The sequence below is a fragment of the Theropithecus gelada genome, chromosome 7b (assembly GCF_003255815.1).
Source record: "Theropithecus gelada isolate Dixy chromosome 7b, Tgel_1.0, whole genome shotgun sequence".
In the NCBI taxonomy this organism is placed as follows: domain Eukaryota; kingdom Metazoa; phylum Chordata; class Mammalia; order Primates; family Cercopithecidae; genus Theropithecus; species Theropithecus gelada.
Window position 1 is genome coordinate 23274351 of NC_037675.1, and position 25274 is coordinate 23299624.

Sequence of the window (25274 nt, forward strand, 5' to 3'; positions counted from 1 at the left end):
CATCAAGCTCCAAATAACTTTAATCAAGTCAGTTATTCAACTATACACATCCATAGCTTTCTTTTAATAAGCCTACACTAACCCTTTAGTTTCAGTGAAAAATCATTTCTCACACTAATGTTTTAATTTGAATCTTATCGACTTCATATTTTGTTTGCATTTTTTGTCTGATTTGGTAATTGTATAAAACCTATGAACCTAAAAAGTTGATACCAAATTTTATTGTTGGGTATATGAAAACACCATAATATTAAAAAAAAGTTAGTATGAGAGCGGCCCCTTTTAAGAAGTCCTGCACCTTACTCGATTTTGAAGAACATGGAATGCACCTGCTACCAGGTCCTGGATCTACTCCTAAATGAAGTCTGTCATGCCAGGGGCCTAAGACACATCTTTCCACAGACTGTCTTTCATCAAAGACAATTTTGCCTACCAGACACAGCCATTCATTCATTTTTTCACCAATTTTTAAGGGTTTTTTTTTGAGCATTTCCTATGAGCTAAGGGCCTAGGAAAAGGGCTGCTGATAGTAACAGGATTCAACTTCTGATCTCAGGAGCACCAAGTGCGGCTTGAGAAACAGGACAGAAATGATTCTAACATGATGTGATAAGGACAGAAAGTATGGTGGGAAAAAAGGAGAGCACTAACTTAGAAAAAAGGAGAGTTGGGAGAATGTTTTCACATGGAGGTGATGCACTGGTTTCAAAGAATGAAGAGGAGTCGTCCAAGTGAAGCGGAGTGGGGAGAAGGAAGGACATTCTAAGCAGAAGTGCTCACCCCCTGGTTTCCGGGGACCAGTGGGAAATATACCAAGAATAAATCTCACAATTTTTTTTCTTTATCGATATTCTCAGGATATCCTAAGACGCCTAAAACTAAATTACCACTTGCGAACACATTAGATGCCGGGACTGTGGAGATTTAAGGGAGTCATATTGCTCTGCACCTTGAAGAAGTTGACAGGACTCACCCACACGGTGAAGTCAGCAGAGTGTTTGATGCTCCTTCCTTGAGTCCCACCACCCTTCACCTCGGACACCGTTTTCCTTCTATGTCTGCCCGTTAAGCCGCACCCCAGTGAGAAAATGAACAACATTCCAAGACTCAGAGCAGGCTTCAGGGACAGAGAGGAGCCGCAAGAGGGCGCTGCTCCCTTCAGCTTGTGGTTTGACACAAATTTCATCTTTCCTTTCTGCACACATCTCTTTGTTCTGCCTGTGGCCTGATTTGTAGAGCAGTTTGCCATGCTTAACACGTGAGTCAAGATTTTGTAGAAGATTCTGCCAAAGAATCAACAACATAAAGAAATATACCTCTTGGTTTGGATATCTCTCAACAAAACCTTCTACTGCTTCTCAGCCAGCCATGCTGTTTGCTTCCTGCTCAGGACTTGTGATCTTGTTGATAATCAGTGAGTAATGTTTACTCAGAACTTCTGAGATGTTCTATTCCTTAGCTTTAGGATGACCTTTAACCCCTTCCAAACTGGAGACCATACTGTCTATTGCCAGTATAATAAAGTCTTTCTTTTTTTTTAGGAAGGACCAATGGAGACTCAGTGACCCAGACAGAAGGTCCAGTTACCCTCCCTGAGAGGGCAGCTCTAACATTAAACTGCACTTATCAGACCAGCTATTCAGCTTTTATGTTCTGGTATGTCCAGTATCCAAACAAAGAGCCTGAGCTCCTCCTGAAAAGTTCAGAAAACCAGGAGACGAACAGCAGAGGTTTTCAGGCCAGTCATGTCAAGAGTGACAGTTCCTTCCATCTGGAGAAACCCTCGGTGCAGCTGTCGGACTCTGCCGTGTACTACTGCGTTCTGAGAGACACAGTGGGAGGGACTGCAGCGAGAGCCCAGCACAAACCCTGGGGGCCGCAGCTGGTGCCTGGGTGTGAGCGGCTTTGGGAGGGGGCGTTATTTTCTGTTTCCAGGGTTCTAGGCTGGAGCCTTCCTCCATGTAATTCCGGCTCTGATTCTTTGGTGCCAAGAAGCCATGGAGATTTTATATTACACCACACAGAGGAATTGGGGGAGGAACAGTCTAAAGCAGAACCTAAGCTCTGTTTTCTAGAAATGCTTCTGTCCTCAGTCCAGATGTCTCTTCTTCCCCTCAGACGGCATACATTCCTGAGAAGTGACATTAACTTTGCTATGTGACAGTTCAGTTGGTCTATGCTGAAATACTTCATAACCTGTTAATAAAAACTCTAAAGGAAAACAGTTCATGGACTAATGATCACCTTGAATCTACTCCCTTGTGTTTACAATTGAGACCAAGGTTGTTGGTCTTGCTGAGTTTCACCTGCAGAAACTCCATCTCCAGGGACTGCGGCATTTGTCCTCTCTTCCCTTGACTTTTCCTTCTCTTGTGGTTGCTTAGAAATTCTGCTACCTGAGTAAGTTCTGTGAGGAGAGTGTGCTGATGAGAGGCTTTCCTTGTGTTATCAGCACTGTGGTTTCAGAACAGCCCAGTCAGTAAAGGCTGCATCCATGGCATGTCTTGCCCACACTGTTTACACCCCTCCACACTGATCTTCCTGTTGGCCTGGCAGCTGTTTGTTGTAACACTAAATCATGACCTGGATTTTTGACTTGAGGATCTGTGTTATGAGAAATTCTGGATTTGGGACATTACTTTAACTTGGGAACTAACATTTTTATCATTGCATTTATGCCCATGATCCTTCTAAATTGCATCAAATTTAGCAGCCAAGAAAGACTTTATAAAAAAGAGGTGAATGAACATGGAGTTTTGTTCACTGGGACCTGAAATGGAGAAAATAATCTCATATTTCTCTACATCAAAGAGCATAAAACAGAAATGTGGGCCCCTCACCGAAACTCTCAGGGATGTAGCTCACCACGAGAAATTTTTCCTAATATTTGAAGTTCTGTGAGACTTGTTTGTCCTTTTTTTTTTTTTTTTTTTTTTTTTTTTTGGAGGCGGAGTCTGGCTCTCTTGCCTAGGCTGGAGTGCAGTGGCCGGATCTCAGCTCACGGCAAGCTCCACCTCCTGGGTTCACGCCATTCTCCTGCCTCAGCCTCCCGAGTACCTGGGACTACAGGCGCCCGCCACCTCGCCCAGCTAGTTTTTTGTATTTTTTAGTAGAGACGGCGTTTCACTGTGTTAGCCAGGATGGTCTTGATCTCCTGACCTCGTGATCCGCCCGTCTCGGCCTCCCAAAGTGCTGGGATTACAGGCTTGAGCCACCGCGCCCGGCCTGTTTGTCCTTTTTCTATCCTGCATGATCCTGTGAGTTTTACACATAAAAAGGTACAGGTTTTGCAGAGCCCGAAGATTTTTCTTTGATTTCTGGGGCGCTCTTTAAGAAAAAGAAAATTAAATTATAAATTTAAGTTTCTAGGTTCTGGGGTAGAAAGGGGCTCTAAAATCAAAGCCTAATATACTTCATGGTAAATCTGCATTTGGGATTCCATAGAGATCATCTTCTTTAAGACTGAAATATTATAATAGTCTTAGCTTGTCCTGATACTGGGAGGTTCCCTAACCCGCAGTCCTCTTTTCCACGGCAGCACTAGAATCACTTTAGCTATCATTAATATGAGTATTTTCACTTCTATCATTAAAAAAATCAGCTTTATTGAAATACAATTCGCATACCTTAAACTTCATCCTTTTAAGTCTGCAATTCAGTGGTTTTAGTACATTCACAGTTATCAATCATTATTGTGATCTAATTCCAGAATATCTTCACCACCTCACAAAGAAAATGTATGCCCACTAGCACTCACCCCCATTCTTTTCTTACCCTAGCCATAAATCAAATAAAATATATATTTTTTATGAAGAATAATAACACAAAACTTTGATGAACCCAGTCTTATTGTAAACATAGGACCTCTTATGAACCTGTATCTAAGGGGTGAAACATAAGTCCCAATATTTAACACTGCAAAGAGTTTAATGACTGTGATGCAAGGGACAAAAGCTAGTGGAGATTGAATTCTGTTGGCATTTTAATAGGATTCCTATGATTTTTGGTAATGCACTGGTTATAAATTATATATTTTTGGTTTTTTTCCTATCCTAATCTCCACCACAATTAATGTGTGAGGATTGGAATAGCAGGGGCATTTTCAGGTGCACACATATTGAGTTATAACAGAAACTCCTGCATTTGAGCAGTGAGTAGAATTTTTGGAATTTATTTTTGTTTACACACATACACACACAAATATATGTGCAAATAAACATGTATGTATTTTTCTCTGCTGTTACTTGACATGGCAAACACTGAACAGATTTGGTGACTCAAGAGGTATGATATAAAATCATTTATTAACAGTAAACTATTTCTTACATAACCTTTGCTGGATTCCATGACTGGCAAAGTAGTAACAAAGATTGAGACTAAAAGTTTTGCCTTCCTGCTAGAAAGTGAAAACTCTTGTGTGGTTAGTTTGCACTTTGATTCTATCTGAAGAAAAAGACATATGTAAGACCAAAAGGTGCATAATTATATCATCCCATGTATTCACTATAGCTCATAATAAATTGTAAGCCTCACATTTTCCACCAAAGATGAATTAACTAACCATGATTCAATTTTACCACTGTATATTTACAGTCCAGTAAGTTATATTGAGACAAAATTGGTACTTAGGACAGTCTAGGATCTTCCATCTATACAGGAAGCATGTGACATGGCACAGTCAAACTCATCATACATCTGTTAACCATACTTCCTGTAAAAGGCAGAAGCCTCACACAGCCTGGTAACTTTGCTAGTACCTCTTGAGTGCAAGGTGGAGAATTAAGATCTGGATTTGAGACGGAGCACAGAACATTTCACTCAGGGGAAGAGCTATGAACATGCTGACTGCCAGCCTGCTGAGGGCAGTCATAACCTCCATCTGTGTTGGTAAGCAGGACCACCAGCACAGAACTCAGACTCCTGTTAGCTCAGAAGGATGTGGAGGGAGGCAGACCTTTGTAGTCTCATGAGGCTTAGAAAGAAGGGGTAACAGGCAATGAAATCAGAGTACTAAGTCCTAAGCCACGTAATCCATTTTATCCCCAGTGTTGCCAATAAGGGATCAGTCTATTTTTCCTCTTTTCTGCAGGATCCAGCATGGCTCAGAAGGTGACTCAAGCTCAGACTGAAATTTCTGTGGTGGAGAAGGAGGATGTGACCTTGGACTGTGTGTATGAAACCCGTGATACTACTTATTACTTATTCTGGTACAAGCAACCACCAAGTGGAGAATTGGTTTTCCTTATTCGTCAGAACTCTTTTGATGAGCAAAATGAAATGAATGGTCGGTATTCTTCGAACTTCCAGAAATCCACCAGTTCCTTCAACCTCACCATCACAACCTCACAAGTCGTGGACTCAGCAGTATACTTCTGTGCTCTGAATGAAGCCACAGTGAGATGGGTGTCGGTGGGAGCCCTACAAAAACCTCAACAAGAGACAGGGCTCCTGGGGAGAGACTCCGTCACAGACAGGAAGAAGCAAGTTGGGGCTGTGTCAGCACAGGTGGTTTGGCAAGGAAACCTGAGTTCAATTCATGTACAGTGTCTAGATATATCATTTATTAGAAGCATGGGTGTCTTCTATTCTTTAGATTGAGACAGAATATATAGCACATATTTTTATATCATATATAGAATTATGCAACAAAAAGTGCAAAAACAAAATATATTAATCTCATGTTGGTTTTATTGAGGGTGGGAAACTATCCAATTATCTTCAGATCAAATGGATGATTCCATTCATAAGCTGTTAAGTTTTCAGAATGATTCATACGTTTATGCATTAATTATTACGTAGAATGCTTTAATCCAAGTGTAATAGAAATGCATTCCATTGATTTTTCTTAATAATGGTATCATTACTAAATGAGGTAGAATAATTAAATTTAGACTTCTTTCCATAATCATACCAGCAACCTCTTATACATCAGAATAGATGTGAAATGTTTCTCAAATTTCCTTTCTCTGGTTCCTCTCTTTTTGTGACATGATTATGATATTTTAAAAGTATCTAAGTATTTTGCTTTCATTTAGAGGCTGCCTACGAAGAGAGATGTGTAAGGTGGGAATTGGTCCTAACCTATTGAATATCTTGCCTTCACCCTTTCCCCTTTGAGTTCTGGCCAGTTTGAAGCTGAGAAGTGGTTAGGGCCAGAATTACAACTGCTATGGCAACCAGAACCCGGATGGTGTGTCCAGTGTCTACTTCCTGTCTAAACATATATTTTCCTTGGATATTACAACAGGTGCTCAGGAACAGGGATTTTTATTTCTTTTGCTCTAAAAACACAAGTTTTTAGAAACCTGAGTTTTTAACATTAAAAGAAAACAGGTATCACATTAAAAACTGGATTTCTAGCTTAGCTATAAACATGAGAAGATCTGGGAAACACTACACTCCCTGGCGTAGAGGTCAAAAGTTCTCTTTGGACACATAATGGCTTTGATGTATATGTATTTTATTTTTAAAATTTACAAAAATTTACCATTCATTTCACAGTATGAGTTAATTTAAAAGTAAAAATTTAAATTATTAGTTACAAGACATAAACTCATCTTCAAGACAAACAAATCTGAAATACCATCTCATGAAACTATACCTGTTTTTTCCCCATGATTTCATGTACCATGGGTATATTCCAGCTTGAGAAACTTAAGCATAGTTTATTCCTAATTTAGGAGGTATTTTTAGCTATAGTAAGCATTGGAGAAACATTAGTTAATAAGACAGACATGGTTCCTGCCTTTATGAAGGCTGTGTTCTAGTGGGCTATATCCAGTATAGAATGGTAGGCAGAGGGAATTAAAGTTTTACACAAACAACCTATGTGACCTTGAGAAAGTTATAACTCCCCTGAACCCGTTCTCTCATTTGTAAAATGTAGAGATTTAATTAGGCAGTTCCAAAGTTTTACTAGCCTCACAAGAGCACAGAGTCCACTACCTTTTTGAGTTCCTAACACTTATTAGCTGCCCTTCTTTTTTGCGAAAGGACAATTAGTTGTTATAGACATATCCATATTGTTCCACATGTTGCATGATAATGTAACAGTAGTAACAAGAAGCCAAAGGAAGCAGACAGAGAGGAGAGTGGCTTGTGAAGTCACCTGCTTTCCATACACAGAAACTACTATTTTATGTAGCCAGGCAGCAGAAGAAGAGGGAGAGGAAAAGGAGGAGATGGAAGGAGAGGGAGAAAAGAAAGAAGAAGAGGGGAAGGAGGAAGGGGAGAGGAAGAGGGAAGAAAGAACGACAAAGAAGGAAAGAACAAGGGAGGAAGAGAGAAGGAGGAAGGGACAGAACAGGTACTAATTCAAAAGTGAATATTTTTATTTGAATTTGAATTTATTGTTTTTTTTTTTTTTTCCACAAGGCATTAGACATCCTTTCTTTCCCCAGCGTGAGAGAATGAGAAAAATTAGAAGATTCCCATTTGACAAGCATGAGGTCACACTGAACTTGGACTAGCTGGCTGAAACTCCAGAGGACACAGCTCCTCCTGTTAAGTTCTAAGGCAGGTTGAGAGACAGATTTTCTAGTAATTCTGGTTGTCCCTTGTAAAATTAATATAATTCATCTGTTCCTAAAGGAACTAAGAACATTGTAACTGGGAAAGGTTCATTCAATATTAGAGTTCTCTCTAGAGCTGAGTAGCAAATGCAAATGCTCGTAGGTGCCTAGAGTAGAATGAAATGAGTATGATTGTCCAAGTGTTTTAAAAAGGTACAGGCTTGATGATGTGTCACTAGGCACTGGGCCTTGGCATCAGAGGATAAACAAAAGTGACACAGTAAACCCTATTCTTCTCCTAAGTAGAGTGGGTGTCCCGAAAGGGTATCCAGAGATTGAAGCTTTGTTATTTGTTCCTGAGTCCTATCTAAGTCAGGCTACAAGCTGTTAGATGTAGACAGGCCAATGCACGAGAGCTATAATACAGGAAGTCTCTTTATGAGGGGCTGGGGAGATGAAGCCATCACAGCCTGCAAGACAGCTGAGGCTTATTCCAGCCTCTATGAATAAAATCAATGATAATGACCACTAGGCTTCAGCCCCTGCTACTTCCTAATGATCCTCATCAGGGAACCTCTTCAGGTGTTCCCTGAAATTAGTCACTCTCATACCCCACATCTCAGAGCCTCTAATCTTGCATACGATGGATGCCTTCACTGCAGAATTGTTCCAGTATCCCTGGGCTAGAGTTTGACTGAGTTCAGATAAAGTGTATCACACAGAGAGAGCTGGTCAAGCTAATGAGCTGTACAGGGCCCTTAATCACCTGACTTAGGCAACTTCTGTTCTGGACCTGATCCACTGTCGTAAGCTTTATTTATTTATTTATTTATTTATTTATTTATGTATTTATTTATTTATTTATTTAAAGAATGAAAGCAAATATTAGGGACATATTATGTGTGATACAAAGAATCTCTGAATCTTAACTCTTATCCCTCTTTATTACATGTAGTAGTTGCCTTCTGTCTGACCCCTAGTACAACCCGCTTAACACCTACATCCTTTGTGTGTTTGCCCTCATTTCCATCTTCTAACAGACAAGAAGATACAAGTTCAACAGCTCGGTGCTGCTTCAACCCCAAATGGTAGCATTAGGAACTTTTCCACCTGATTTCACAACTAAAATTTCCTTTTCTTTGGAAAAGAGGAAATTTCCCCATCAGAATTGGATACCCTTGGGAGTGAACAGTAAATTGTCAAATGTGTACTCTTCCAGAAGTAGAGTGGAATTCTTAATGTTTCACACTATTGTTAGTCCACAACCTCCAGTGTCTTTCAGAATTTCCAAACAGAGGGAAAATATTAGGTGGACTTGAAATAGTAACTCAATCCAATAGACTTCCCCAGAAGTGAAAAATAGCTTTGTTTTCTGTTCACTGTATTAAACAAAATACTGCCCTCTAGATCCCATCGCCAATTTATAGTAAGTACAAAGGACAGCAGAACATATTAAACCCATCACAAGTATACGGTAAGCAAAATTTATAGGATGAAAAACTCTGCAAGACAAACAGCTTGGGTCTTTTTTTTCTTCCCACAAACTACAAAGAATGAATGAGGGGATCTATGGATTAAAAGAGCCTTTAAAAAACATATCAGCCAGAACTGTGGCTTTCCCAGTGCCCCATGCTCACACCATATAGAAGTGCAAGCAGACGAAACTCCAGCATGCCAGCTTGGAGGGGGACCAGGGCGAGCAGCAACTGAATCCAGAGTTCACAGATGCAGCCTGAATGGCATCAGTGGTGGGGGCCTGGGGTGCTCCCATGGATCACCAAGGGAATGATGATGAAGCAAATAAGGACAAAGCCACATGGTAAAATGGCTTCATCGGGAGGAACTGGACACCTGTGAGAAATACTGTGCAGTTCTTTAGCATCTCTTGAGTTCTTAGAATATAAGAAAAATTGTACTAAAAATCCCCTTGTCCTCATCAGGAATGACAGTGGGAGCCATGACAGCTCTCTGGAGCCAAACTGAGCAACCAGTCACCCATTCCAAGCAATAAAAATGGCCAGAAGGAGAACAGTGGCAGCTTAGGAGATATGAAAGAGAAGCCGGGTGTGGAGTCTGTGGTGCACTTACAGAGATGGCCCTGCCACCCACACCTAAGGACATAAGCTATTTACCCACAGGTAAAGTAGCCAACACTAAGGTGCCCCTGCAAGCTGTCTGGGACACCAAGTTGGCAGTGAATCAGTGGAGTGCAGGTGCACTGCCAGCCTGTGCCCAGCACCAACAGCATCCCATGGGTCCTGGAGCAGATCTTGCATCTGCAACAGCAGCTATAGCAGATCCATCTCACCGAGAAGATCTACATTGAGATGAACATGTGGGCCTCCCATGTCCTCCACTGTGGCAGGGCAGGGGCTGACACCCTGAAGACTTTGGGCATGTCCAGCAAGTTTCTGCAGCTGTGGTTTTGCTCAGCCAGAAGGCTGGAAACCAAGGTCTGTCTCTGGATGCCTTGAAACAAGCCAAGATACCGCACGCCAGCATCCCTTCTACCTTCACCACTCTGCCCCAGGACTGATGCCATTTGCTCTGAAGCCAGATGGGAAAAGGGTACTCTCTTCCCTTTCCCTGTTTGGGAAAACATCGTGTCTCCCATACTGAGTGCTTTGCTCCCTCAGGCTCTGGGGTTGGTGCTCTTCCGGGGTCCTTTCTCCACTATGGCATTAGACCCCTCCAAGAAAGGGAAAGGAAAGCTACAGAACATCTCCAAGCACAAGTGTAAGTACTCTAGCAAGGTTTTGGGGACTGATAGCTTCTCGTAGATCCACCTCTGCTCCAGCACTGGAGAGAGACCCTTCGTGTGCTCTGTAGTCATCGCTTCACCACCAAGGGTAACCTCAGCATACACGTTCACAAACATCTCCAAGAGAAGGTGAACCCTCAGCTGTTTTCTGAGTTTCAGGACAAAATGGCAACAGGCAATGGCAACCCATATGCACTCTGTACCTGCCCCCATCGATGAATCAAGTCTCTCTTTAGACAGCAAACTTGTCCTTGTAACTTCCTCTCTAAGGCTACCTCAGAATCTCTCTTCAAAGACTAACCCCAAGAACCTCATGGATGGCCTATTGCCCAATGACCTGCATCCTAGTCCTTCTGCAGTAAGTGAGGGCAGGCTTACCCTCCCTGAGGTATGGACAAACAATAATTCACCAAGGATTGGTGGCTTCTAAGTGAGTGGGACCCCCAGCCAGGACCAGGGACCCTAAAATTACTGTAGCTGTTTGAGAACATCCACAAGGCACCACTGGCTTCATTTTCTACTGATTCCTAAGCGCTCTCAAAATATATTACTGTACAGGCAGCCACACAGCAGGGAGTGACCATTCCAGTATAAGATTTGTGGCTGAGCTTTTTCTACCAAAGGCAACTTGCAGACGCACCTTGGGGTTCACTGAACCAACACACCCATAAAGAGGCAGCATTCATGCCCCATCTGCCAGAGTTACCAATGCTGTGATATTGCAGCAGCATATTCAGATGCACATGGGCAGTCATATTCCAAATATTCCCTTGCCAGAGGATCCCTGTGACCTTATGGTCCTGATCCAATGACAATCAGTGAGGATGGCAGTACAAGTGCCATCTGCTATGATGATGTCCTCAAAAGCACTGATAGAAGTCAGCTCCCAGGAGGGCCCAAGCAGCTCCTCAAAGATCACTGTACCTCTTTGCACGATGACTTCCTTGGATGCCCCAGGTGGGGGGATTGGGTCCTATCCCTTTTGGCTTGCAGTGCCAGAGCAGCCGAAAAATGGTTCAGTGGAGAGCAATGTCTTGACCAAAAACTCATCCTCACTGAAACGAGACCAGGAGTGTGAGAACCAAGTTCAGACACCATGGAAACCAGGTCCTTCCAAGCACTGTCTCTGGTCAATAGTGAGGCACAAATCATCAAGTCAATGTCTCCTGATGCTGGGGGCAAATCAGAGTGCTTTGAGAACAGATGCAGAGATGGAAGGTCGGAGCAATCTCCCTTCAACTTTATCTGAGCCCAGCCAACATATGTCAAACTTGGAGTTCCAGGCATATTTGTAGGACCCTCAATCTTGTCTCCATTGATGACCCCTTTGTTAGATGCCCAGCTACACCGTCAGGTCAAGCAACACGGCTGCACCCAGTGTGGGAAGAACTTCTTGTCCACTAGTCTTTTCAGACTCAAGGACAGACTCACACCTGAGAGAAGCCTTTTGCATGCGACATTTGTGGAACAGTTTTTACCACCAAAGGCAACTTGAGGGTCTACTATATGACACATGGGGTGAACAATAACTCAGCACACCATGGGAGGAACCTGGTCCTGAAGAACACCATGGCTCTATTAGGCACAAAATGAAAAAGAGTCTCAAAAATGTTTCCTAAGGAAATCCCAGCCCCTAAGGAAATCCTTTGGTGAATGTGGACCCTGTTGTAAGGAACCAGTATACCCCTACACTTGACGGTGGTCTGGCAGTGAAAACCAGTGAGCAATTTTGTGATCCAGAGTAGCTGTATTCCTACCTTCCTGGTTTCCTTGGGGGCTGTCTCAATCATGAATAACACCACCATCTGCAAGATGATGGCTCCCAATCAGGAGTCATTGTGGATGTGGAAAAACCAGGTGCAATTGACAGCATTCCCAAACACCAGTTCCCTCACTTCCTGGAAGAAAACAAGGTTGCAGTCTTCTTTTTTTTTCTTTTATTTCGTTTGTCTTTTTCTTTTTCTTTTAATTTTTTTTTTTAGCTTAGCTTAACTTGCCTGGAAGGATAAATACAGACAGAGTTAAATCTCTAGAATCTGCCTTTTCTTTTCTTTTCTTTTTTTTTTTTAAAGACCCATCTCCTCCTCTTTTCCTTCTTTTTTATTTATTTATTTATTTTTTGAGATGGAGTCTTGCTCTGGAGGCTGGAGTGCAGTGGCACGATCTCAGCTCACTGCAATCTCCGCCTCCCAGGTTCAAGCAATTTTCCTGCCTCAGCCTCCCGAGTAACTGGGACTACAGGCATGTGCCACTGCATGCAGCTAAGTTTTGTATTTTTAGTAGAGACGGGGTTTCATCATATTGGCCAGGCTGGTCTCGAACTCCTGACCTCATGATCTGCCTGCCTCGGCCTCCCAGAGTGCTGGGATTAGAGGCATGAGCTTCCTGCGCCTGGCCTTCTTTTTCTGAAGGGTATGCAAATGATGTTTATGAAGGTCATGACCACCACCTCAAGCACGACTGAAATGAAAATGAAAAAAATTATACCCAAACAAATATACGCTAGATTTTTTTTTTTTTTTTTTTGAAAGCAGCAGGTCTTGCAAAGTAGCCTTGTTACTTGTAACAAACTGTATACATAGGACTTTCGTACAACCTAGGGTGACTTTTTCTAAGACCATTATCTATTTCAAGGTGGAACCATTGGAACTTATTGAACCACAGTGGAAGACACACTACTTAGCCTAATTGGGGCAAAGGGTACTGGTAACTGTATGCAGGTAAACAGACATGATCTGTCATCTATTTAGGAAACTGTTTTATATTCCCCCAACCCTGTTCACGTCTTTTTTTTTTTAATATACTTTAAAAAGAACAGAAAACTAAGGTTGTACAATTATAAAATTGCTTCAACCTTAGAACCTTAAGTAGGATGCCCTCAGATGGACTTATGTTAGTGCTTAGGGATTCATTGTGTGTGTTGCTGCTTATTCAAATGCAGTTCAGTCAGAGCCACAAGAGTGCCAATGTCCTCTTCATACTTCCCAAACGCCTTTTTCTTCCCGAACCTGAGGTGGACACCTGAACAGGGAATCTCAGGTGACTTAATTTAGTTTGCCAGCGCCTACCCTATTGAAAAACTGGGTTTTCATTCTTAAGAAGAAACTCATGGAAGGGTGTGTTTCCTGCCATAGGTTTACATACTATTTTTTTGTTTTGTTTATTTGGTACAACTTAGGAAAATTATTTTTTCTTGAGGATTTTATGAAGGCTATGAAGTTGGAACAGGTGAGTCCTGGATAGGAAAGCTTTTACTTTATCTACTTTATTTATCTGTTTATTAGCTATAGTCTCTATTTTCCTAGTTTAAGACCGCTGAAGAATTCCCAGGTTCTGTCTTAAACCTAAAAGTCAATGTATTGGTGGACAGAGTTGGATGTTCAAGGTGTTTTGTGATTCCTTTATTTGTAATCTCCTTTTGTATATGTAATGATATTGAGCAAATGAAACATCTCTGTAATGGTTTAACAAAAAAGGAGAAAGAAAAACCCTAACTTCTGGGAGAAGTCTGTCCCCTGTATGTGGAAGGCCCTGATTGAAATGTAGATGGAGACTGTTAGCTAATGTTTTGCCTGTTGGTTATTGCACCTGATTTTAGGCTTCCCCCCAAACACCCCCCCCCTTTTTTTTTTGCCATTTGTGCCTTTTCTTCTGGTATTGTAAGTGAACACAATAATGGTATCCGTTTATACTGTGAAGAGGATATTGTTACAGAGAACACACCAGTGACTTTTTCACTGTTGAGCTAATAATGCCTTGTGAATGTATGATCTTTGGAGAAACTCCTGTAGCTGTGCTGCTGCTGTTATCTGTTGGAAAATAAATTTTGAATGTTTTCTCTTTAGAAAACATGTCCACAAATCACAATATGTGACTCTTAGGTGGATTCTGAATCAGACAAGCTGTAAAATAATTGAAAATGTGAACACATTCACTAATTTGGTTGTGTTTTAAAAAATGTCAAAATTTAGTGATAGTACTAAAATAAGCAAAAGCAAAATAATATGATATTTTAAAAATGTATGAATGGGTTTAAAAAAACAATTGAATGGCTAAATGCAATTGGGGCATAAATAAAACAAGATTGACCAAGAATCAATATTTGATGAACATGGGGGATGGGTACATGGAATTTCATTGTTCCATACTGTGTACTTTTCTATACATTTGAGAAATTTTCTTTAATAAAATTAAAAATAGAAATTGGCTAGATTCAAATCCTGTCATCTCCAGTGCAGCGTGACTTTTGATTCTTTAGCCTATTGATGTCTCAATTTCCTCATCCATTAAATGGTGATAATAGAATTTACCTCTTGAAGTCGAGTTGAGAATTAAAATTATACATATTTACATTACACCTATATGTTTAAATTAAACTATACATGATTTTATACAGACACAGTGATTTTATTTTCACACAGTGCCTAGCATGGCATGTCGACACAGTAGAGACTCGGTTTGTGACAGCCAATGTTAATGGAAAGGGTGGAATTTGTTCAGGACCTAAATCAGATTTTCAATCATGTGCCAGTTTCAAAACACCACAGTGTTCCTTGACGCGTTTTTCAAAGGAAAGAGCCAAAACTTATTGATAAGGCAAGGACATCTTGGCTCTGGTTGAAAATCACCCCAACAGGGCCCTATATCCCTATTTGCAGCTCCGGTAAATATCCCCATTTGCAGCTGCTCCCCCACCAGTACCCACCCTGCTGATAGGCCCCAGGCCCTGTAGAGAAACAGCACATGAGGGATGTTTAACATAAAAGTGTTTTCAGGGGGCAGGCAGGGCTGCTTTAATTGCCCTAACTAGGTAATTTAAGGTACATTTTCTCATATTTGCCAACAGACCAAAGAAGAAATGCTCTAAGATGTAATCAATATTCACATCAGCCTTCAAACCAGTTTGGTTTCAGTCTTTCACAATATTTAAATAAACAACCCAGTGAAGTCCCACACATCAAGATAAAAGCTAACAAAGAAATGACATTTTTCCCTTGAGCAAATATACACCTAAAAGATGACTCGTGAAGCAATAAATATAGGTTATGGAGATTTTCCTCTCTTACTCTAAGAGTACATAAACACTTTTAAAATGTACTTGAAATATTACTGATTGTTGAATTAATATATTTTGTAAGATGAGGTAATTATTGACAAAGAAGATATTCTCATCCTGTGTTCAGTTTAAATGCAAGCTGTCATAGAAAAGAGAGGAGATTTATAACCTGCTCCAGGAAGCTAGGAGAAGATTTCATTCACCAGCAAAGCGCAGACACCTCCTCACTCTTCTGCTTGTTAACAGTAATATGGATGCCACTGTGTCTGGATACGGATCTGTGTCTCTGCTTAAATTGTCCCCATTGCACAGAATGTCCTTTCTCCATCTCCACAGGCTAAACTTCTGTCTCAACCTCCTATGACTGTGCTTTCGGAAAGGAAAGTGTAGAACACAGTAGTTGAGAAAAGACATCTGTTTTGCTGGTTGATAGTCTAGAAGATGTGGCCTAGACATTGAATATTGTCATTTCATAATTTATAAGAACAACTATTAAAATGCAGAGTGGTCCTGGATAACGTACAGTCACCATTCTTATCTTACAAGACACAGCTGTCCTGATGCAAAGATACAATGTGTGTAATCTTTCCTTCTCTAAACTTCTCAATCACTCTTTAACCTTTGTTCCTGCTTACCACTTGATATGTTGCATTATGGTTCCGAAAATTCATATCTATAACTATACCATGATCAGAATGGCTAAAGTGAAAAAGACTACACTAAATGTTGACAAGAACATGGAGCAACAGAAATTCATGTATTCAGTTGGAAGGAATGTCAACTGGCACAATTTCAAAAAACATTTGGCAATATTTACTACAGCTGAACATGTGCATTCCCTGTGATGCAGAAATTCCATTTCTACCTATATGCCCGGTAAAAAGTTACATATATTCATTTGTAAAACATGTACAAGAATAAGAACATGTATTACATCAGTGATTATAATATCCTAAAAATGGAAAACAACTCAGATGCACATCAACAGTTTCAAAGATAAATGAATTATGATAATGAAATACTACCCAGCAATGAGAATGAATAAATTTGCCATATGCTCAAGGCAGATTGAATCACACAAATATTACTGAGTGAAAAATGAAAGCAAAAGAAATTCAAAAAAAAGGCAAGACTAAGCTATGAAGTTGTAAGTCAGGAGAGTGAAGATAGGAGCTATCTTTATAAGGAGATAGTGACTTGGAAAGAGTACAAGGGAGGTTTTTGGATGTTGGCAACGCTGGTTCTCAATTTGGGTGCTGGTTACATAGGCGATTTCACTTCGTGAAAATTCACCAAGCTCTACACTTAAGTTCTGTGCACTTTACTGAATCTATATTATACTTTAAAAGTTTTTAAAAGAAACCTTATCCATCCCATTGCCTAAATTTTGAGAACATAATTCTTATTCAATCCATCTTCATAGCCCCACTGCCCTTCACATTAGCCTTCATTTAAAAGATGCTTCGTAATTGTTTTCTCAACAAAGGACTGAGCTACATGTTTAAAAAGATGCACTGGTCCCAGGTCCTAGGATCTAGTGTGTTATTAGATGGACTTGAACTTTCCTGTGTAGCTTACTAATTACTGCTCTGAGATTAGATCTTTGATATTTACATGGTTTTTCTCTTTGTCTCCACTCAAATCTAATGTTGAATTGTAATTCCCAGTGTTGGAGGCAGGGTCTGGTGGGAGGTGACTGGATCATGGAGGTGGCTTCTAATGGTTTAGCACCATCCGCCTAGTGCTCTCTCATGATAGAGTTCTCAAGAGATCTGGTTGTTTGAAGGTGTGTGGCACCTCCCTCTTTGCTTCCTCTCTCTCTGTCTCCTGTTGGGCATGTGAAAAGGTACTTGCTTCTCCTTCACCTTCTGCCATGATTTTCTGAGTTTCCTAAGGCCTCCCCAGCCATGCCTCCAGTATAGCCTACAGAACTGTGAGTCAATTAAACCTCTTTTCTTCATAACACCCAATCTCAAGTAGTTCTTTATAGCAGTGTGAGAATGGTCTAATACAAGCATGTTACACATGGTTTTCTGTGACAGGCTTTTAACTGGCCTCCCTCCTTCCAGCATTTCCTCCCCATAATCTGCTCTCATACCCTACAAATGACTTACTCTTTTAAGAAACACAGCATCAATCACATCAGTCCTCTGTTTAACAACCTTCAATGACCATCCTTTTCCTATAGGAGTAAGGTTAATTAACACTCATGGTGTATCTCTCGATGGCCTCTACAGTAGTCACGAAATTTCTGCTTCATCAGATTAAGTCTAACTTGTGAATGAGTTTGGGAGACATTTACTGTCCTCCATTAACAGCTCTGCTCATAGTCCTTTGCTCCCATCATTACACCTGTCTGAATGCTTACCATAATTGTTTCTCCCAATCCTAGAGGCTATCTCAGATCATTATGATCTTGTGAAGAATTTTCTGGTCACCCCAGCTCACAGTGATCTCTCCCTTCTGATAAATTACCAAAAAAATGTTTTAAATATATTTCAAAAAGACTTTTTTTAAAAAAAATTTTGAAATATAGTTTTATATATTTTATGTATGTTTTAAAATATAGTTGACTTAATTTTACGGTGCACTTTCTTTTTTTTTTTTTTTTTTTTTGAGACGGAGTCTTGCTCTGTCGCCCAGGCTGGAGTGCAGTGGCGCAATCTCGGCTCACTGCAAGCTCCGCCTCCCGGGTTCACGCCATTCTCCTGCCTCAGCCTCCCGAGTAGCTGGGACTACAGGCGCCCGCCACTGCGCCCGGCTAATTTTTAGCACTATCTCATTCACTCTTTATAATAACATTATGAACAAGGCAAGGTACAAAGAACTAATCTCATTTTGTAGATTAAAAACTGAGGTTCAGAGAAGTGAGGGGACCTAAGCCAGGGTGCTTAGCCAAGGGTAAAGCTCACTGTTCTCATCCAAGCTCTTTATACCCAATTACCTTATTATAAGTATATACGTTATCTCCTCCCAAATATACATTTTTTTTCTAAATGTGCTTACACTTTTGTGTCTCTCACAATACGTAACAAGACATTTATGGGGCTATGTAGAGTTGAGTGATTTTATTTCAACATTGTTCCTAGCAAGCTCAAGGACTGTACTGCCTCTGCTCTATGGGACTTCTGGAGCAAAAACTGAATTGTAGAAGAAAATAATCACTGCATCTCCAAAAAATCTGCTTTTGGAAGTAAGAAAGAGACAAGAAAAAGAGTCTTTTAAAGGTCAGGCAGCCTTTATTTTACCTTTATATCCTAGACTCCATATTGAAAATTTCAAAGAAGGCTATAAGAGGTAATGGGGAACAATGGGCTTCAAGAACTACAAATGAATCACAATGAAATAAGTTTCAAATTGATCAAATTCCAGAAACCACTACTCAAGTAATTTAACTGTTAAGCAAAATGGAGAACTTTTTGATTTTGAAGCCCAGTTTAATAGAATTTAACTATATTAATGTAAAACTTAACTTTTTATTCCAAAGGCTCTATTATACTAAATCTTTCTGGAAGCTAGCCACAGAACTAGTGTGATGAAATTGAAAGAATGGGGAACAGACTAGGTGGATGTCTGGACACTGAAGGTAAGTGCTACCAAACTGAAGGTAAGTGCTACCTTCTATCCTTACATTGTTGACTTCCACAAACTCAGGTATTAGACACCTGAGCACTGGAAGTTAAACATCTAGATATGAAGACTAGGAAAAGAAGAGGGAGATAGAAGGACCAAAATAAATCTGAACATTGTAAAGAAGGTATTCACACAGTCTTTATTTGGCTAGTGCTAAATACATCCAGTATCTGTTCCTAGTCTGACCCTTCATTGCAAAAGCCTGTGCCTGGGCTAACAGGAGTACAGACAGCGATTAGAATTTGCTTTACTATCTGCTCTTCACTTAAGTGAAAGCAATTTGAGGCAGAAATTGTGTTTTGTTTTGGTTTATGTGTTTTTTTTGCAGAGCTTTGCATATCATGTAAGTCTGAATTTCTGGAATGAGTACTTGAGCCTGGGGATTCCTGAGCATGCATAGTGATTTAAGAGCGGCTAGATGATCTGTCCAGCCAGAGAATCTTGTCAGCATGGTAACTGTACTCAAGACCATAATTTTACTAGGAATTGAAATGTGTAGGCAATTTTAATTGGTGAGAAAATTCATTTAGGATCAATATTTATTATTTGAAGATTATTTTTATGTTCACTTTATTTTTGCCATAGCTATTGTTATTATATTGACAGCACTTCCCATCAGAGCCTGTGTAAAAAAATACTATAGTGGTCCTCAGTAACACAGTCCTAATGCTTTAAAATGGTTTGTGTAAGCAAAGAACTATGCTTTAACTTCTTACTATACTACAACCATACCTTGCATAAAGTAAATCCAATCCTAGAGAAATTATGAGCTATGAATTCTGCTGGTCTTGTTTCATTAGCACAAATAATTTTAAAAGCGTTAGACAAATAGGCCAACAGATGTGGAGAAACCAGAACCTTTAACTGAGATTCCTGAAATCCCTAATAAAACAGATAAACAGAGACAGTTACAGTAAAACAAATGCCTCTGTAATGAAGAGAAGTGTGTAGTAGTAAGCATCTAAACATGGCATTGTAAAAGAAACAAAAAATAAAAAGATGGCATCTCAAAAGTCAAGTTACTAAAGTAAGGTTACCTATTTCTCATAAAGGCTAAAGGTGTAAGACTGCTGTCATCCAAGTATGGTCCAGGGAACCCTAGACAGACCTTTTAGGGAGTCTGGCATTCCAAAACTATTTTTATAATAATAATAAGACATTACTATCCTTTTTTACTTTCAGAGTCTCGCAGGCGTATATGCAAGGTTTCCGGTCTACAAGGTACGTGATAAGGTCATCACTCTGATGGTTAATGGAATATATTCCTACCTCTATCTCTATTCCACATAAACAAAACCTCTTTAGAGTCTTCTTGGAAACTCTCAGTAAAACTATAAAGGGATCCTGCGACCAACATGTTTGAGAACTGATGGTTTACAAATTCAGTTTATCACAATATGACTTTGAATAATATTTTACCATTTCACACACAGTGTAATAAATTTACAGCATTTCACCTCCATTCTTTGTGCTATTGTTGTCAACACATTTTTATTCTGCATAAAAGCCCCACAATGCAGTTTTATGGTTTTTCGTTAAAATATTATCTTTTAAAGGTTTTTTTTTTTTTTTTTTTTTTTTTAGCACTTTAAAGTTCTGTTCTGACATACATTGTTTCTGATGAAAAGCTGGCTGTTATTCTTAGCTTTGACTCCCTGTACCTAAACTGTCTTTCCTTATCTTTCTATCCTGTCACCCTAATTGCTGTTAAAATTTTCCCTTTTATTACTGGTTTTCAGAAATTTGATTACAATGAGGCTTGGGGTAATTTTCTCCATATTTCTTCTTTGTATCTATGAAAAATTTTCAGCCAGTATTTCTTTAAGTATCTTTCTTTCTCTCCCTGTCTTCTTCTGAGGCCTCAGTTACACCTATTTTAGACTATGATTTTGTAGAGTTCAGGAGCACTATTTCTTTTTTTTAAATCTTTTTTCTTTACTTCAGTTTAGATCATTTCTACTGCTTTTTCTTCAAGTTCTCTAAGCTTTTTTTCCTGTGATTTCTAATCTGCTGTTAATCTTGTCCAACTTATTTTTCATTTTATTCATTTAATTGTTTTTTATTCCTACAAGTTCCGCTTGGATCTTTTTATGTCTTCCATTTTCCTCCTCCTTATGTTTCTGCATTTCTTTACATCCTTGAATTCATTTTTATTGTATATATGTAGTTTATATGCACTGTTTTAAAGTCCTTTTATAATAATTATATAATCTGCATCATTTTAAATTCCATTTCTTTCTCCTGGTTATAGACTTTATTTTCCTGGTTCTTCGCCTGCTTGATAATTTTGATTGGGTGCTAGATATTATGTATTTTACGTTGTTGGATGCCCAATTTTGTTATATTACTTTAAACACAATTGGACATTGTATTCATCATTAAAATAATTTGCGTATCATTTTGATTTTTTGAGATTTCTTTTAATTTTTATCTGAACGGCCTTTATTCTGGGACTAATTTAACTCACTACTAATTTATCACCTTTCTGAGGATTCTAGTGCCTGTCCCATGCATTACAATATCTCTTGAATCTTGGATGCTAGTATACAAACTATGCCCAGCACTGTGTGAACTCTGGAAATTATTTGGCCTGTTGCTTCTCTTTGTCTGAGTTTCCTGTCATACATATACAGATCATCCAAAGACGGAGAGTGACCCCTCCAGAGCCAGAGTTATCTTCTGAATCTCTCTCTCCTCCTCTTTCTCTTTGTCTGTCTCTCTTTTTCTCTCTCCCCAAATTCCTCCTCTCTGGTACACTTATTCATACCTTCTAGATGCTTTAGGATCCCCAATCTCCTATTCTATTCCTCAATACAATGAGGCAGCTGTGCTGTGTCGTGGTTAATCCTCCCTGTGCTGTTGCCTAGAAACTGCCTCCAGGAAATAAGTGGAAGCGATGTTAGGACTCACTTCATTTATTTCCATTATCTCCGTATTATCTGCAGTCCAAGGTCTGAAAATTTCCTTTATTTTGTCCAGCTTTTTAATTTGAAGATCAATTTCTGAAGCAGTGTACATTTATCAAGGAAACAAAAGTCAAAGTAATTTATTTGTGTTGTATTTTACAGTTGTAGTGGTCCATGATAAATTGGTGAAAACACTGATTATTTATCACAGATTATTTGAAAAAAGCCACGTCAGATAACGTTTCTAACATGCATTATCATGTTTATAAGATGGCATGCTAATTGTGTCTTGGAGGCTTAATAGAACTGATTCAGATAAAGGAATAAAGGAGAGTAGAGAGGACTTTCTAGGAAGATGTTCTCTGTCCCATGAGAACTATAAAGGCATGCGCAAGGAAGAGACCTCAGATTTTTCTACTTAAAAGTTGTGCCTGAGGCGGGGCGCGGTGGCTCAAGCCTGTAATCCCAGCACTTTGGGAGGCCGAGACGGGCGGATCACGAGGTCAGGAGATCGAGACCATCCTGGCTAACCCGGTGAAACCCCGTCTCTACTAAAAAATACAAAAAACTAGCCGGGGGAGGTGACGGGCGCCTGTAGTCCCAGCTACTCGAGAGGCTGAGGCAGGAGAATGGCGTAAACCCAGGAGGCGGAGCTTGCAGTGAGCTGAGATCTGGCCACTGCACTCCAGCCTGGGTGACAGAGCGAGACTCCGTCTCAAAAAAAAAAAAAAAAAAAAAAAAGTTGTGTCTGGAATTATTAGGGATTATTATCTGTACCCAAGGAGAAAATGACACAAGTAATAATTGAACATTGCCCCAACTATTGCTGTGAATCTATAAAATATGAATGTTTAGTGCTTTCTTCTTAGAGACCTATTCCATTCTTCTTAGGTATCTACTTTCCCTTCAAGCTATTTCATTAAAAACAGGGTCAAGGTTCTTTCTGGTTTTTGTTTTCTCCAAGATGGTGGACTGGAGGCATCGTCAACATGCCTCTCCCACTTGGGAAGACAAAATAGTGTGTAGAGACTCACACCGTGAACTTTCTTCCAAGAAGCAACACAGGAACTTAACAAGAAAACTGAAAGAAACCACATACCCTTTAAAAGATGCAGCAGGTAGTCGGGCACAGTGGCTCATGCCAGTAATTCCAGCACATTGGGAGTGGGAGGTCGAGGTGGGCGGATCATGAGGTCAAGAGATCGAGACCATCCTGGCCAACATGGTGAAACCCTACCTCTACTAAAAATACAAAACTTAGCTGGGCATGGTGGTGCGTGCTTGTAGTCCCAGATACTCGGGAGGCTGAGGCAGGAGAATCGCTTGAACCTGGAAGGCGGAGCTTGCAGTGAGCTGAGATCACACCACTGCACTCCAACTTGGTGACAGAGCAAGACTCCATCTCAAAAAAAAAAAAAAAAAAAAAAAAAAAGGCAGCAGCAGGTTGCAGACTGCACTGTGAGCTACTTGGAAAACTGTAAGTCCCCAGGGTGTGAGAAGGTTAGAAACTGCTTCTGGGATATACATGCCCACTGGGGAACCTGGCAATCCAGGCTACAGGGAAAGCCTTAATCCAACCAAGCCATAGAGCTGATTTAATGAGCTGCAGGGGATACACGAGAAGGAACAGCATCGGGGTGTGCTTTGCATGCATTTCCCAGTCTCCAGTGGGGACAGAGGGAAGCCATTTCTGATCCTCACAGGGGACCTCACAGACGTCTGCCAGCTAGCTCAGGCGGTGGTTGAGAGAAGCTCCCAACTGAGATTTGCAAATATAATCTCAAGTGGGGATAAACCCCCTTGGCCCGAACTCAGGGACAAGCGGAAAGTGTACTATAACCAGTAGCACAGGAGCTAAATGCCCCTGCTTTGCAGGTGGATCAGGAGGGGCATGGCCTGAAAAACCACAATTTCTATCTCTGTGGGGAAGGCTTATGGCCAGAGAAGCTATGAGTTCTGAGTGTAGACTGCTTGGAATCTAGCTAGCTGCTAATAGTGAAACACTGCAGGTGTGAGACCTGCCTTGCCAAGTTTGTGGGGGCTGAGGGAGGCTTACTGCTGCCTGCTACTCCCTACTCCCCATGTGGAAGAGGACACATGGGGAAGTGCCTTCTGTTGCAACAGAGGCAGCTCTGCTCTTCTGCTTGTGCCAGCTTGTGCCTCTGCTTGTGCCAGCACACAGAACATGGACTTCCCTAACCTAGCCCCACCTAGCTTTGCCCCTCCACCAGCTCTGGTTGCTTAACACAAAGACTGAGTCTTTTGGGAGCTATATCGCCCTTCCTGTTGCTTGAGACAACAGAGTACCTCTCCCGGTAGCATAACGCAAGCACAGATCCCACCATTATTACCACAGTTGGTGCTCCTTTGCAAGCACTATCTCCTGGCTGGAGGCCAACCAACGCAATCCTTTACAGCATTTGTAGACAGAATAAAACAGCACCAAGAAAGAGGAAACTTGAGTGTGACCTCAACTATCACCATTGCCTGCAGCACCCTGGCTAACCAGGAGGTCCTCAGCCTGTCCACATGATCAGTTCATTTACTAGTAAAACCGGCATTTGAGAAAGCCAACACGCTAAAGCTATTCATAACCAAGCAATCTCTCAGAGTCTAAGTCACTCTCCTGCCACTCCCATCAGAGCTGGTGCTGGTAGGCACTTCTGGGAGACTTGACAACAGGTCACATCACTAGATCACCTGCAGACATTCTGCAGCACCAGCCTGGAGGCATCAGTCCCACTGAGTGTCCAGATTCAGAGGAGCAGCAGCATTCACAGTAGTCTGACTCTCAGGGACTCCTACTTCTAGGGGCAAAGGGAGTGCACCACATCAAGGGAGCACCCTGTGGGACAAAAGATTCCAGATGGCCGGTCTTGAGTCCCAGAATTTTCTGCTTTGGGGAAGTTTCTTTCAACAGGGGCACAGGTGCAGTGCTGCGCTCAGCAGGGAAATCTTGTGGCTCTAACTTAACAGTCAGTCAGCCCTGGTGCTAGAGAAGCATCTTGAAAAGTAGAATTCTGTTTCCCCCTCATCCACCACTGCAGACACAGCTGGAGCTTCTCCCATAGAAGCTCAGGGTGGGTGCATCTGTAGGCAACCTTTCTGGAATACTTCCAGGTAATTGCATCCCCAAGGGAAAAATGCCTTCCAAGTTCAGGCTTACACAAGAGGGAGAGTCACAATCCCTGTCTACATGGAACATCAGCACTCTTGCGGGTGAAGAAGAGGTGCCTATATGATCTGTAGAGCAGGAACACTGGGCCAGGAGTATGACTGGGAGGTGGATCACTTTCCTGCTGGACTGGCAGGGTAGCTGAGGTGGCTCTCTCCCTTCCCCTTGAAAAGGACTCAGTGCGTTTCACTGAGAGTTCCCCCAGCTGCTTCTGTCAAGACTGGGACCTCTG

The 25274-nt window shown here is 40.9% G+C and overlaps 1 pseudogene and 6 gene segments (V, D, J or C); all 7 read left to right on the top strand.

Annotated features, from left to right (window-relative positions):
- LOC112629379 overlaps window positions 1–25274 on the top strand; it is an 881832-nt gene that overhangs the window by 377276 nt on the left and 479282 nt on the right.
- LOC112629380 overlaps window positions 1–25274 on the top strand; it is a 766638-nt gene that overhangs the window by 288874 nt on the left and 452490 nt on the right.
- LOC112629366 overlaps window positions 1–25274 on the top strand; it is a 772346-nt gene that overhangs the window by 247329 nt on the left and 499743 nt on the right.
- LOC112629369 overlaps window positions 1–25274 on the top strand; it is a 661469-nt gene that overhangs the window by 171464 nt on the left and 464731 nt on the right.
- Window positions 1–25274, top strand: part of LOC112629376 — a 484771-nt gene that overhangs the window by 11081 nt on the left and 448416 nt on the right.
- Window positions 4722–25274, top strand: part of LOC112629375 — a 451949-nt gene continuing 431396 nt past the window's right edge. Inside the window, 2 exon segments of the V gene segment in view lie at window positions 4722–4887; window positions 5090–5383. Coding sequence covers window positions 4833–4887; window positions 5090–5383 — 349 coding nt within the window.
- Window positions 9248–14864, top strand: LOC112629106 (annotated as a pseudogene).